The sequence below is a fragment of the Brassica rapa genome, chromosome A08 (assembly GCF_000309985.2).
Source record: "Brassica rapa cultivar Chiifu-401-42 chromosome A08, CAAS_Brap_v3.01, whole genome shotgun sequence".
Taxonomy (NCBI): Eukaryota; Viridiplantae; Streptophyta; class Magnoliopsida; order Brassicales; family Brassicaceae; genus Brassica; species Brassica rapa.
In genome coordinates this window covers 18,568,430-18,580,988 of record NC_024802.2, presented here as the reverse complement: position 1 = coordinate 18,580,988, position 12,559 = coordinate 18,568,430, and the positions used below count along the sequence as shown (strand labels likewise).

The following is a 12,559-nucleotide window of genomic DNA, read 5'->3' as shown; positions in this document are numbered from 1 at the left end:
TGTGTAGATTGTTTTGTGATAGATTTGCCCATGTGTGTGTATTTAAGTTTCTAATGGTTGAATTTACAAATAGATATATAAAGCTAAAAATATAAAGAGTTGTCTTTTTTTTTTGTCAATAAATAGCTGTCTTAATATGTATATATCTAAGCATATCAAAAATAAAATATATACCACTAAACCATGAAAATTTAAACCTTGCCCATATCAGTAAGGGGGTACCACCATTCCCATCACATTCACATTTCATATCAGCATAATTCCTTATCCAAAGAAAGGCCACCACAAACGAAGCCAATGAAGATAAGATCATAGGTATTGTAATTACTCCAACGACAACTCATGTGTTTGGTGTTCCCCACGAAAAGATGGTGTTAAGCTCGAATACATCAAGAAGAACTGAGTATTGATGGCATTGCAGTGGCGGATGTAAAATTATATTTTTGTGGATGCAAATCATACATAAACTTAAAAATATAGCTAGAAAATGATATTTATTAGGGCTTATTTGCCAAATAACAAAAAAAAAATGAAAAATTTAGATTTTGGCAGAAAGAGTAGAGAGAGATAGGAAAAGAAAGTAAGAGAGAGGGGGAATTTTGGTTAGTTAGTGTATTTATGTTTTTTTCATGTATATAAGGTGCAATTTCTCTATTTATTAATGTAAAATAACTAAAATTCAGATGTATTAAACAAAATTTAAAAACTTCATGGTAGCACTTGCCACCTCGTTGGGTAACGTAGATCTTTGCATCTTTTCTGAAGGTTACGCTGGAAATTGAGCTACTTGTGAAAACATATTGTGAAAAGTTAGTTATGGCTCTTTTTTTTTTGCCGGCTAAAAATTTATTCAATTATATCAAAATTACAATTTTAAATTCATATAAAAGTATTAAACGCAAATTTTTACACAGCAACTCTGTGCATCGTATCATATGCTGAAATTATTATATAACAAATAAAATTAGTGAACGCCTTATTCCCTAAAAAATTGTTGTCTTAATGGGCCTATTATTATCCAGTTCAACAAAAAAATAGAAAGTTTCATTTGCCTAAAAATAATACAAAGTCAAAAGTCAACCTTTATAAAGACGACGAAAGAGAAGGTTTAAATCACCGTGGACGTATTCTCATCAATTAGAAACACGCACGTGTCAAACGCTCACCTTCCTCCTCCGTCGTCATCGTTCATCTCTGCAACAACGTACGACCGAGGAGCAAAAAAAAAAGAAAGACCTCTCCTTTAAGCATTTCATCATGGTTCTCCGACCAGAATATCTATGCACATTCCTCTTAACCATAGCCATCCTATCGCACGTTTCCCAACCCCTCCACTTCGAGTTAAAATCAGGCAAATCAAAATGCATCTCGGAGGACATCAAAAGCAATGCAATGACCGTCGGAAAGTACACCGTCGTCAACCCCAACGAGCCTCACCCTACTCCACAATCTCACAAGATCAACATAAGGGTACTCGTAAAATTCGTTTCCTCTTTTTTCAGAAAATTTGTAAACTTTTGATGTAACACACATTACAGGTGACGTCGAGTCAGGGGAACACGTACCATCACGCGGAGGAGGTGGACTCGGGGCAGTTCTCGTTCACGGCGGTGGAAGGTGGAGAATACTCGGCGTGTTTCGCTGCTCACGATCATAAGCCTGACGTGACGTTGAGTATCGATTTGGAATGGGGAAGTGGTGTTCATTACAAGAGTTTGGGTAGTTTGGCGAAGAAGAGCAAAGTCGAAGTGAGTTTTTTTTTTAAATATTGTTTTGGTAATAATAATAACTCATCAGATTCTTGATGTCTTGTTTGTTGTGTTGTTGTGTTTGTAACCAAAAGGTCATGGAGTTTGAAGTAAAGGCTTTGATTGAAACCGTTAACTCGATTCATGATGAGATGTTTTATCTTAGAGACAGGTAAATAAAGTTTCAATTTATTTATGCTTTGTGGTTGTGCTTTTGTTAACTCTGGAAGGGTCTTAAATTGTAGTTGTAATATTCTGGTACATTGTGTTTTAGGATTATGAAAATTATCTTTTCTAAGATAACTATGTATCTCAAAAGGAAAAATAATGTCGGGTTTTGAAGCTATGGGTCTCTACCGATTGTAAATTTATTCATGCACATAATAATATACAAACTTTAAACGAATATTTGACTAAATAAATCTTTTGCTTTTAAGATTTTTTTTGCTTTTTTCAAGTTTGATTCCAGTTCATTCACAACAATTTTTGAATGTGGATTTTCGAATGTGGACTTGTGTGATGAGTATTGTTTCGCCTCAGGGAGGAAGAGATGCAGGATCTGAACAGGGCTACAAACTCGAAGATGGCGTGGTTGGGTTTGCTCTCTCTTTTTGTATGCTTAGGAGTTGCTGGGATGCAGTTTATGCACTTGAAGACGTTTTTTGAGAAGAAGAAAGTCATCTAAGATGATTTTAGATGGAATAATTCCACTCTTTCTTTAATCAGCTCAAGGGAATCTTTAACTCTCTAGTGGGTTTTGTATATTCAGATTTTTGTGGCTTGAGCATATGGCCTGCCTCTTGAACTAAAATGAATGTGAAAGTGTTATGCCATTTTTGCACTCTCTGTCAACAGAAAGAATAACTTGGAAAACGTTATATACTTAGGCACGGTACTTCTTTTTTTTGGAGAAGAGCAACTTATAAATCTTTTCTTTTTGAAGAAGAAGTTTACCAACAAGAGATTCAGTTGGAACCAGTGCGTGTAACCACATAGCTAACCAATTCTCTCTGAGTTTAACCACAATTATTAGATTGTGAAGGTAGAATAGAGACATTTTTTGTGCCTTTTAACTAAATTCTCTTAGAGAAAGACGGAGCTTTAAACCTCCATTATGTTTTGTCTCTCTCCTAAACATGCTGCAACTACTCTCATTCACATAGAGCGCTTAATGAACAATTGAGAGGAAGTGTACCTGAAGATTAACTCGGTACTATCATCACACTCATCAGATTCTCCAAGTACAATCACATATCTCACTCTGATTCAAGCTTTTCATGAGAGAAAATATTATTTACCTGAATGTGTTGCTTGGTCAAGAGACTGAAATGATTTACAAACATCGTTTGAATAGTAACTAAGTTGCTTAAACGTAATCTTCTTGAATAACATATAACCACCAGGTATTAATGATAAGCAAAGGGTAGTAGAACTTTCACTGTTTAAAACACCAAACGTTTCAACAATCCAAAACCAATAGATATGGTTGTCTTGCAACACGAAACACACATAAATGGTCTAAATTAGAAAAAAAGGAAAAGAACATTTTTTTTTTAGTTCTTATAACAACTGGATAGAGAGTAATATTATCCTCTGTGTAAAGAGAATGATACTATTGGTTTACTTGCCACCACCAACTTCCTTGACGGCACAGATCTGCTCCTCTCCCATGGAAGACATGACAGACACCACCACATCCTTTCCCTCCTCGAATCCACTCTTCATCTGCATTTTTTTTAACAAATTGTTTTCATTATCACAATCTCAATTCATGTACATGAAAAAAAAAAAAAAGACAAAAAACTAACCAGAGCGCTGAGATTATCATCGGTGGGAAGCTTGAGGTCGTCCTTGGTGCCACCACTGTCGGTCAAAAGGCTAACCTGTAACATGACCAAACAAACAAAAATTATAACTTCAAACATGTCCAAAGAGGAAACCAAAACATTAAGTCAAGAGAAAAGTTAACGTACAAAGCCATCCTCAGAGATATCAATCAACTGGTAATCAATACGGTTCACATGTGGAACCTGACAAAAAAAAAATCTGAATCAGATCATGTCTTATAAATCAAATCTAGTAAAGTTATGTTTTAGACTTACATCACAATTGTGGGAAGAGGGAACAATATCCTCGAGCTTCTTAGCAGTGAAGATATCAATAGCAACAAAGTGACACTTCGCGTGACCGTGCTTACCAGTCTTCGAAGTCGAAACCTCAACAACCTATCAATCAATCATCCCAAAAGAGCCAAAAGCAAAAATAAATAAATATCAAATCAAAAGACTTTGTTATCCCTAACAATATTTAGATCAAAAACACAAAACTAGATTCCTTATATTCATTCATTCAAACAAAACACATCTCTTGTTGTCTGATCTCTACCTACCTATGTTTATTTTCATTACAGAACAGGATACAATAATTAAATAAAAACTAAACATATCTGAAAAACTCAATCCAAATCAAAGGAGCTATACAGAGAGATCTAGAATCATGATAACGACGAGATCGAGACAATACCTTGCAGGGACGGCCCTTGATGACGATGTGACCACCTTTACGGATGTTACCAGCCTGCTGAGGGTAGGTCTTGGAAGCTCCGGCGTCGCTGGACTCGAAGTGGTGCTCTTCGTCCGACATGTTTCGAGAGAGAGAGATGGATATTAGATTGGAGAATGAATCAGATTGAGAATGACCAAAACAAAAAGAGAGTGATATCAATTTTTATACGGAGGAAGAAGGCTAGGGTTACTGTATTAATATCTTTCTCAACCGTAGGATGGGAATATCTCAACGGTTGAGATTTAATTAGATTTATCTTCTCTGGTGCGTCACGGCGTGCAAACCACGCGGCCCTACACTTGTTTGCGGTGTCTGATCGCTAGCACAAATTCTCCTTTTTTATTTTCTTATTAAAAAATAATAAAATGAGACTATTCTAGATTTGAAAAGGCCAGATTTAAGTTGGACTTTTTTCATTTATACAAAAAAATCATTTAGCCTGTGAGTTAACCAAAAGTCAGGAGTTCCGTTATTACTCGGTTCATTGTTTAATCTTTCTTGAGTTGTAGTTCTTGCTTGAGATGAGTGTTAGTTTCATCAGAGTATTACAATGATCAATGAATGTTGCAAAATCATCCTTTCTTGCACTCGTATCAAACATTCAAATGGCAAGTAACGTAACAGAGAACTCCACTTATTCTTTAAGATGCATGTTTTGATTAAAACACTAGAGCTCCGTACTCCACAGTCAATGATGAGGATATCATTCTCACGAAATTCGAAGACATGAACCAACATGAAGGAGATTTTTATGATTACCATTAGAAAATGGGCTTAAATAGACCTGACAATCTACGGCCCATTGTCCTTTTATCAATGCTTTTTTTTTTAATTTCTACATGAACTCTTAATACTGTACTAGTATATAAATGGGCCATGTTGGTGCATTTTGTTTCCTTATTATGGTGGATCAAGTAAAGTTATATATGTAAGGTACAATTATGCACACTACAAATATAAGCTTAAATCAATGTTAACAGTCCGGAGAAAAGATAGTAGTAGTAGGCTGTCAAAGTAAAATTAGTGTCCGTGTTTAAAAGACAGAGAATATAGAGAAAATCGTATATTGAATTTCGAAATCTAACTGTTTTTAATATGCGTTTTTTTTGTAGGAGTCTAATTATAAGGATGTTAATAACAAATCTATTTTAACTATAAATTTAAATTTTAGTTTTAGGAATAACAAAATCTGTTGAGAAAAAATCTAACAAAATATTTTTTAAAATTTAAATATTCTTTTAATTAATGCACTGATTAATTTCACAACGAGTAGTATAATATTATTATAAATTAATTTAAATTAATTTAAATTATTTTTTATTATAAACAAATTAATGAAATTATATGCTAATTTTATAAATTTTATAAGTATGTTCTACATTATATTAAAATAGAAGTAATTAATGAATTACATATTAAAATTATGTTTTTTGTGCAAACATATTAAAATTATGTTGAATTGGTAAACTAATATATTTAAAAAAATGCTTTCATTAAGATAAATAAATAAAATATCATTTACCGTTTAAAGTGACTAGAATATCATTCACTTTTTAAAATGATTATTATCATAAATTTAGTAATAATTTTTACAAAAATAAAATTGCTAACATATGTTAAATTTTAATATTTAGAAGTATATATCATTTATTAAGTTATTTTTAAAATGACAGCAATATATTATTATAAATTATTTTATACAAAATAATATAAAATTTTATATCTATAAATGAAATGTTATTCGCACGGGTGTACGGGTTATAATCTAGTATAAGCTTAAATCAATGTTAACAGTCCGGAGAAAAGATAGTAGTAGTAGGCTGTCAAAGTAAAATTAGTGTCCGTGTTTAAAAGACAGAGAATATAGAGAAAATCGTATATTGGATTTCGAAATCTAACTGTTTTTAATATGCGTTTATTTTTGTTATGTATTACCTCGTAAGAAGACATCATGTTTTTGCTGAAAGAAGAAGACATATATTTCTTTTTTTCTTTTGCTGAAAGAATTTGATTTGCAAGACACAGTACAATAAGGATGATAATAATTGATTTTGAGTAAAATATATTATTTTTTCCTTTTCAAATTAGTTGTCGTTCTAGATTTTTCAAAATAATTAAAAATAGTTAAATATTCAATTTTGGTCTTATTTAACTATTAAAATTATATGTTTTATTTTTTTGGTTAATTACCGTAGGAATAAAAAGATAAATTAGCGATATAAATTGCACTGAAATTCAAAAAGAATACTTATTTTTGCAACAAAAATTGTATTTTTTAAAGGAATAGTATTTAGATGAAATGGTAAAGAACTAAAGTGTTCCATAAAAAAGAGTAAAGAAGAACTAAAATATATTATTCCCTTCTTTTTCTGTTAGACGATGTTTTAGAATTCTGTACATAATTGACTTATCCACGTTGAGTTTTATAATGTTATTTTTTTTAACATATTTTTTCTTTTCAAAAACTTCAAAACATAAAATTTTAATTATCAGCACCAAATTTACTAGAAAAATAAAAAAAAGCAAGGGAAGGACCGAGTATGACAAAATATGGCATGTCACGGTAAGTCTCTTCAGTCTTCATCTGCATTTAATATTTGTTTTTATGAAAACACAAAATCCAATCAAAAAAGGAATATAAAATCTCAGATTCTTCTTTTATTTGCTGCCTTCACCATAATAGAATCTGAGAGAGAGAGAAAAAAAGCCAGAGACAGAGAGAGAGAAAGAGAGTTGGCCCAGCGGATCGAAGAAGAAGACGGCTTGAGAGATTTCTTCTTTCTTGGAGTATTGATTATTTGGCAGTCTCTCTTCTCTTATTTTATAAATGAGTCTTTTGGATAAAAATAAAATTCGCTATTAATTTTTTTTTAGAGGTGATCTCGGGAGAACATTGTTTTTTATTTTTATTGTTCATTTCTCGATTATTATTAGTCTGACCGGCGATATAGGAATGAGTGTTTATTTTATCATCAACGATTAAAGATTTGTTTTTTTTTTCTCTGTTCAAAGTGCGATCGGATGATGTGGTGGGTCTGAGGTAACAATCTCTATCACCCTACTTTTTATATTTTATTTTAAATATTTTATTTTATAATTCTTCTAGTTGTTTTGCCATTTTTCTATCAAAGTAATTTGCATAATCAGTGTTATTTTGTTTGATGAATGTAGGTTAGTCATTTAAAGTCAAATCCATCCTAAAATCCACATTCTCTGTGATTATAATCTATTGCCCTTTTCACTTTATTTATTTTGTTTATCCTTGTTTGAAAAGATCTCCACTTGTAGAATATGGCTTTTTAGATGCGACAAATTGTTTTTTTTTTTTGATAATGATTATCTATTAAACTAAACTGTTTCATATTTTTTTTTTTTTTTTTGTAAACTAAACTGTTTCATAATTTGCTTCTTCTTCTTCTGTCGCGAGAATCATGTGATTGCGTTTTCGAGTTTTACATATATCAATTAAAGCTGCACGAGTTGTGTTTATAAGAGGAATATGAGCAAGACTCCTGTGTGTTTTTTTTTGGAACTCAACTTCATTAAAACTTAAAAAGCTGCACGAGTTGTGATTGCGTTTTCGAGTTTTACATATATCAATTAAAGCTGCACGAGTTGTGTTTATAAGAGGAATATGAGCAAGACTCCTGTGTGTAAAAGTTTTTTTTTGTCCTGAAGACTTTAATACCTGCAGATTCATCATATATGAGAGAGATTTCATAAAAACAAACAATGCGATGCCGTTTTTAAGAACCAGGTCTCCTCTTTAATTTCATTTTTACTCATATGGTTTCATTTACGCATGTATTGATATTTTTTTGGTTTTTTCATTGATCCGATTGTGTATAGAGTTGAGAGGAATTTGGTGGATGAAGAAGTAAAGGGAAATAACTCAACTGACGATATGAATTTGAGTGATCATAATACATCATCTGAGAATGCAACTAAAAGACAGCTTCCTGTGTTTCTCTTACCAAACTCAACTTCACAAGCTTGCAACGCTAGTCCTGTTAAGGCCAGGAGAAAAATGATTGACCTTCAACTCCCTGCACACGAGTATCTTGATACGGATGAGAACGATGAGATTACAATCTGCGCTCCGTATAAACGCTCCAAATCTGGAAGAGGGGATGATGCTTCTCACCACATCAACTCTTCAGGATCTTGCTTGGATGTGAAGAGCTCTAATGGCTTATTAGCTGACTTGAATGAGCCACTCACATTGCAAGGTTCAGAACCTGTGCCTCACAATGCAGATGTTGAAGGGCAGTCTAGTCAAAATGGATTGATGGTCCTTGACGCAGGTTACATGCTCTCCTTCAATTTCATTCCATTTCTAATTATTTGTTTTTAAATATGTCGTAATAGTGTCATTTATGATACATGTTGACGGCTCTTAAAATGTTTTTTTTTTAATTGCATGTTGCCGTTTTTGCTTAAGTTCTATATTTCTCAAATTTTTCATGTGTGGTTGTGTGTTAAATAGGGCGTGGCGGGAGCACTCAGAGTCAGAGAGACCTGCATATACCTTCCCGTTCTGACAATGCAGTTCAACCTCAGAGGCAGAGCTATCCTCCGACTGATTATAGCAATGCAACATTCTCCCGGGAAAGAGCACATCGTGAGATGGAAGCTCGTTCAGTGAACCCTCAAGCTTCTTATGATAGCTACGTGGAATCAACTGTGGCATCATCTAACGCTCCAAGATTACACAATGACTACCGCCCTGACTTTATCAGACCATGGAGCCATCTGTCTTCACCATGGAAGAATCCTAGGTGCATCACTGATCAACATAAGGAAGTGAACCACTTGTTAAAGCGAGACTTCGATATCAACTTGCCATGTGATGATGCCTCGGTTGCTAAAGCCTTTTGTCTTAAAAAGGAAGGAGAGAACAAAGCTGCCAACGTAAGACACTGCTTTGATCTAAATGCATGTGCTAGTGAGGATGATGACGTTTCAGGCTTACATTCTAGTCTAAGAGTGAAAACAAAAGGAACTTTTTCGGTAGATTTGGAAGCTCCCCCAACTCTCCAGAGTGCAGAAGAAGAAGATGGAGATAGCTCGCAGGATGAACTCATCAAGGGAGCAGCAGAAGCAATAGTCGCCATTTCATTGCCTGATCATCCTGATGACGCAGCTTCTTATTCTTCAACTGATGTCGCTTCCAAAAGTCAGCTCTCTTGGTTCGCAGACATTATCACTTCTTGTGGTGATGAGTTAGAAAGAAAGATTGATGGTTCTCCACAAGAGTATTCTTCTGGGGAGATTGACTACTTTGAAGCCATGACACTGAGTTTACAACCAACCAAGGAAGAAGACTACATGCCAGAGCCATTAGTCCCTGAGAATATGAGCTTCGAAGGTACGGGCTTGAACAAGCCAAGAAGAGGAAAAGCAAGAAGAGGAAGACCGAAGAGGGGGGATTTCCAGAGAGATACTCTCCCTGGACTCTCCTCTCTATCAAGGCACGAAGTCGCTGAAGATATACAGTTGTTTGGTGGGCTTATGAGACTAAGGGCTACAGGATGGGGAAAAGCAACAAGAAGACCGAGGAGACAAAGGTGCCCTCCTGCAACTGTCATCTTAACATGATAGTTTCATGAAACAATCAGAACTTCACAAACCTTGAAACATTACAAAGACTACAATTAGTATTACAATACATTGATGTTATTGAATGTCAACTTTTGCTGGTTATACAAAAGATACATCTGTTTATTATTGCAACTGCTTGACGCCAAGGTACAGTATACCTTTTTCTACCAATCATTGTTCTAATATGATCTTTAAAGTATAAAATCCTATTATACTCTTAACTAATAACCAAATTTAATCTGATTAATATTTAAAAAAATTCTAACAAGGGACAATAGCTTGATATAATTATGAACAAATAAAAGTAAAAAAGTATGCTTGAATCTGAAGCAAAGAACAAATAAAAACAAGAATGAGAACAAAATCTTGATTTTTCAGTTACTGCTGATGGCATTAATCTATAGGAGCAGGAAGATTGAGATCGATGAGTGTATGCATCTCATGAGCCACTTGGTGTTGTTGTTGAATCACCAAAGTCCTGTGCTCATGATTCCCAAGGAAATGTGATCTCTTGTGACCACCTAAAGCTTGTCCTGATTTAAACACCCTGAAGCAAATAGGACACTCATGACCTTTGCTCTTCTTCTTTGCACCACCACCACCACTTGCTTTCTTGACCATTATGGATTTATTACTATGAATCTTGATTGTGTCTGCACAAGATTCAGTCTCCAAGCTTAGCTGATCACCACTGTCATACACTGATTCAGCTAACTCATACTTGGTTCTCTTCCGACCGTAACAAGGAAACCCTCTTTTGCTTTTCCTCAGATCATACTTTGTAGCAGAACGACCTGATCCGGTTCCTGACCATTCTTTCTTGAATCTGTTCAAGCTCTTATCCTGTGAGCTGTTGAATCCCATTGCAGCCTTGTTACTGAATCCATCATCAACAAAAACGTCCGAGTCCAACTTCTTTGGTCCATTCCTGAAGTAGCCAGAATCAGAGTTATCTGATTCATACATAACATCACCATTTTCCACTCTTCCAAGGTTGTCTTTCTTACAGCACTCATCCACTTTCTTCAGCTGTTCTCCTGAAGATGACTTGGTCTCAAGAATCACAGAGTAGTTGTCTGAAGACTCAGCAAGAGAGTTCACAACCATGTTATGTCCTTTCTTGAAACTTGAATCTCTAGACATCATCATCAGAGACAATGCCATTTCCTCTTGTTCAGGCTCAATCCCAGTGTCATCAGAAGATGCTGAACCGTACTGATTCATGATGTTACCACCAACAACTCTCTTGGATCTTCTTCTGATAGGTGATGAGGAAGCTTCAGTCTCAGATTGACTATCCATCACTATCTTCTCTCTCTCGGAGTGACAAGCCATGTGACCACAAAGAGCTTTAGAAGAAGGGAAGCCTTTACCACATTCTCTGCAATAAAGAAGTTGCTGTTGATGTTGATGTTGCTGGTGTTTCAGAGCCATCATGCTTCTTTGAACCACAAACCTCTTGTTCTTTTTAGGATTCTCTCTCAGACCGTAGCTAGAGTTGCCTCCATTTTCGTCGACTCTGAGGTTATTGAGTTCATCTTCATCTGAATCAGCTGAGTTCTCGTGGTTCATGTGAGTTCTGATGTGACCTCCAAGTGATTTCCCACAAGGGAACCTCTTGCTGCAGAACCTACACACAAACTTCCTCTCTTGGCACTGCTCCATCTTCTAAGACTAATAATATCAAACACTGTATAATAAGCAAACATCATAAGAAGAAGAAGGAAAAGTAGTGAGAACCCATTTGTTTGATTTACCTCAAGTCTTGGAAGTAACACTTATATCCCCAGATGGTAAGAGAGAGAGAAGCATCAAGCACAAAGCTTGATACTTTTTTTCACAGAGATCAGATGTTGTGGAATGTAACAGTCCTCCCTTGTTAAATTACAGATCCTACCATCAAGCAAAAGAGAACACAAAAACAGGAAACAAATAAAACAGACTTTGAAAATATCTAAAGTTAGGAGATTTGCTTTTTTTTAGAGTTGGGAATGAAAAGATGAAAAATTATAATCAGATTGAGATTAAGGATAGGTTTAAATGAGTGGATACCAATCTATAAAACTTTATTTTTTAAAAATGGTACTAATGATTAATGATTTTTTTCTTAAACATAAAATCTGTGGTATTTTTAAAACTATATATGCATTCTGTATTTTAAGCTATTTTCTTATTTCCCAACTCCCCCCCTCCTTTTGTATATCCAGCTCCTTTTTTACTCTGTCTTTCAGGCTCTGTGGCGCTTTCCGGGAGAATGTAATTGCTGATTTCTGCTTGTTTATCATCTGTCCTGATGCTTGCTCGTATAGCTTCAGTATCTCATTCAGCTTGTTGATGCTCTGTTGGTTTGTCCGGCAGAAAAACATCGTGTCATCTGCAAAAAGGAGATGATTGACTCGAGGGCAATCTGTTGCAACTCGGATTCCTTGTAACGATCCCTCGCTTTGAGCTTGCAAGCATAACCCGGAAAGGACTTCACTGCAAAGGATGAACAAGTAAGGAGACAGCGGGTCTCCTTGCCGCAAACCTCGTGTTGGAATGACTCTCCCTTTGGCCGTGTCATTGATCAGAAAAGAGAAAGAGACTGTAGTCACACACTGCATAATCAAGCCGACCCACTTCTGATCGAAACCCAATCTTTTAAG

At 34.9% G+C, this 12,559-nt stretch overlaps 4 protein-coding genes across 6 annotated transcripts; 2 read left to right on the top strand and 2 right to left on the bottom strand.

Annotated features, from left to right (window-relative positions):
* The first annotated feature begins 970 nt into the window (after nt 1-970).
* LOC103835606 (transmembrane emp24 domain-containing protein p24delta9) lies at nt 971-2,677 on the top strand. Its single transcript, XM_009111782.3, has 4 exons — nt 971-1,470; nt 1,539-1,748; nt 1,844-1,920; nt 2,289-2,677. The coding sequence occupies exons 1-4, from the start codon at nt 1,258-1,260 to the stop codon at nt 2,431-2,433; spliced, it is 645 nt and encodes a 214-aa protein (XP_009110030.1). The 5' UTR covers nt 971-1,257; the 3' UTR covers nt 2,434-2,677.
* A 464-nt stretch (nt 2,678-3,141) lies between these two features.
* LOC103835605 (eukaryotic translation initiation factor 5A-2) lies at nt 3,142-4,522 on the bottom strand. The gene is made up of 5 exons (XM_009111781.2): nt 4,272-4,522; nt 3,851-3,973; nt 3,722-3,778; nt 3,557-3,631; nt 3,142-3,473 (listed from the first exon to the last, which is right to left on the bottom strand). Exons 1-5 carry the CDS (start codon nt 4,389-4,391, stop codon nt 3,369-3,371), a joined length of 480 nt encoding a protein of 159 aa, XP_009110029.1. The 5' UTR covers nt 4,392-4,522; the 3' UTR covers nt 3,142-3,368.
* A 232-nt stretch (nt 4,523-4,754) lies between these two features.
* On the top strand, nt 4,755-10,085 carry LOC103835604. 2 transcript variants are annotated; one of them, XM_018653827.2, is made up of 4 exons: nt 4,755-7,353; nt 8,008-8,070; nt 8,163-8,617; nt 8,800-10,085. In XM_018653827.2, the coding sequence occupies exons 2-4, from the start codon at nt 8,051-8,053 to the stop codon at nt 9,909-9,911; spliced, it is 1,587 nt and encodes a 528-aa protein (XP_018509343.1). In that variant the 5' UTR covers nt 4,755-7,353; nt 8,008-8,050; the 3' UTR covers nt 9,912-10,085. The 2 variants fall into 2 exon arrangements, with proteins under 2 accessions (XP_018509343.1, XP_009110028.1); XM_009111780.2 differs by having other exon boundaries at nt 4,755-8,070.
* A 114-nt stretch (nt 10,086-10,199) lies between these two features.
* LOC103835603 (zinc finger protein ZAT9) lies at nt 10,200-11,974 on the bottom strand. Of its 2 annotated transcripts, none has more exons than XM_009111778.3 (2): nt 11,672-11,974; nt 10,200-11,604 (listed from the first exon to the last, which is right to left on the bottom strand). In XM_009111778.3, the coding sequence occupies exon 2, from the start codon at nt 11,577-11,579 to the stop codon at nt 10,308-10,310; it is 1,272 nt and encodes a 423-aa protein (XP_009110026.1). In that variant the 5' UTR covers nt 11,580-11,604; nt 11,672-11,974; the 3' UTR covers nt 10,200-10,307. The 2 variants fall into 2 exon arrangements, with proteins under 2 accessions (XP_009110026.1, XP_009110025.1); XM_009111777.3 differs by having other exon boundaries at nt 10,200-11,588; nt 11,672-11,971.
* Between the last annotated feature and the right edge of the window lie 585 nt (nt 11,975-12,559).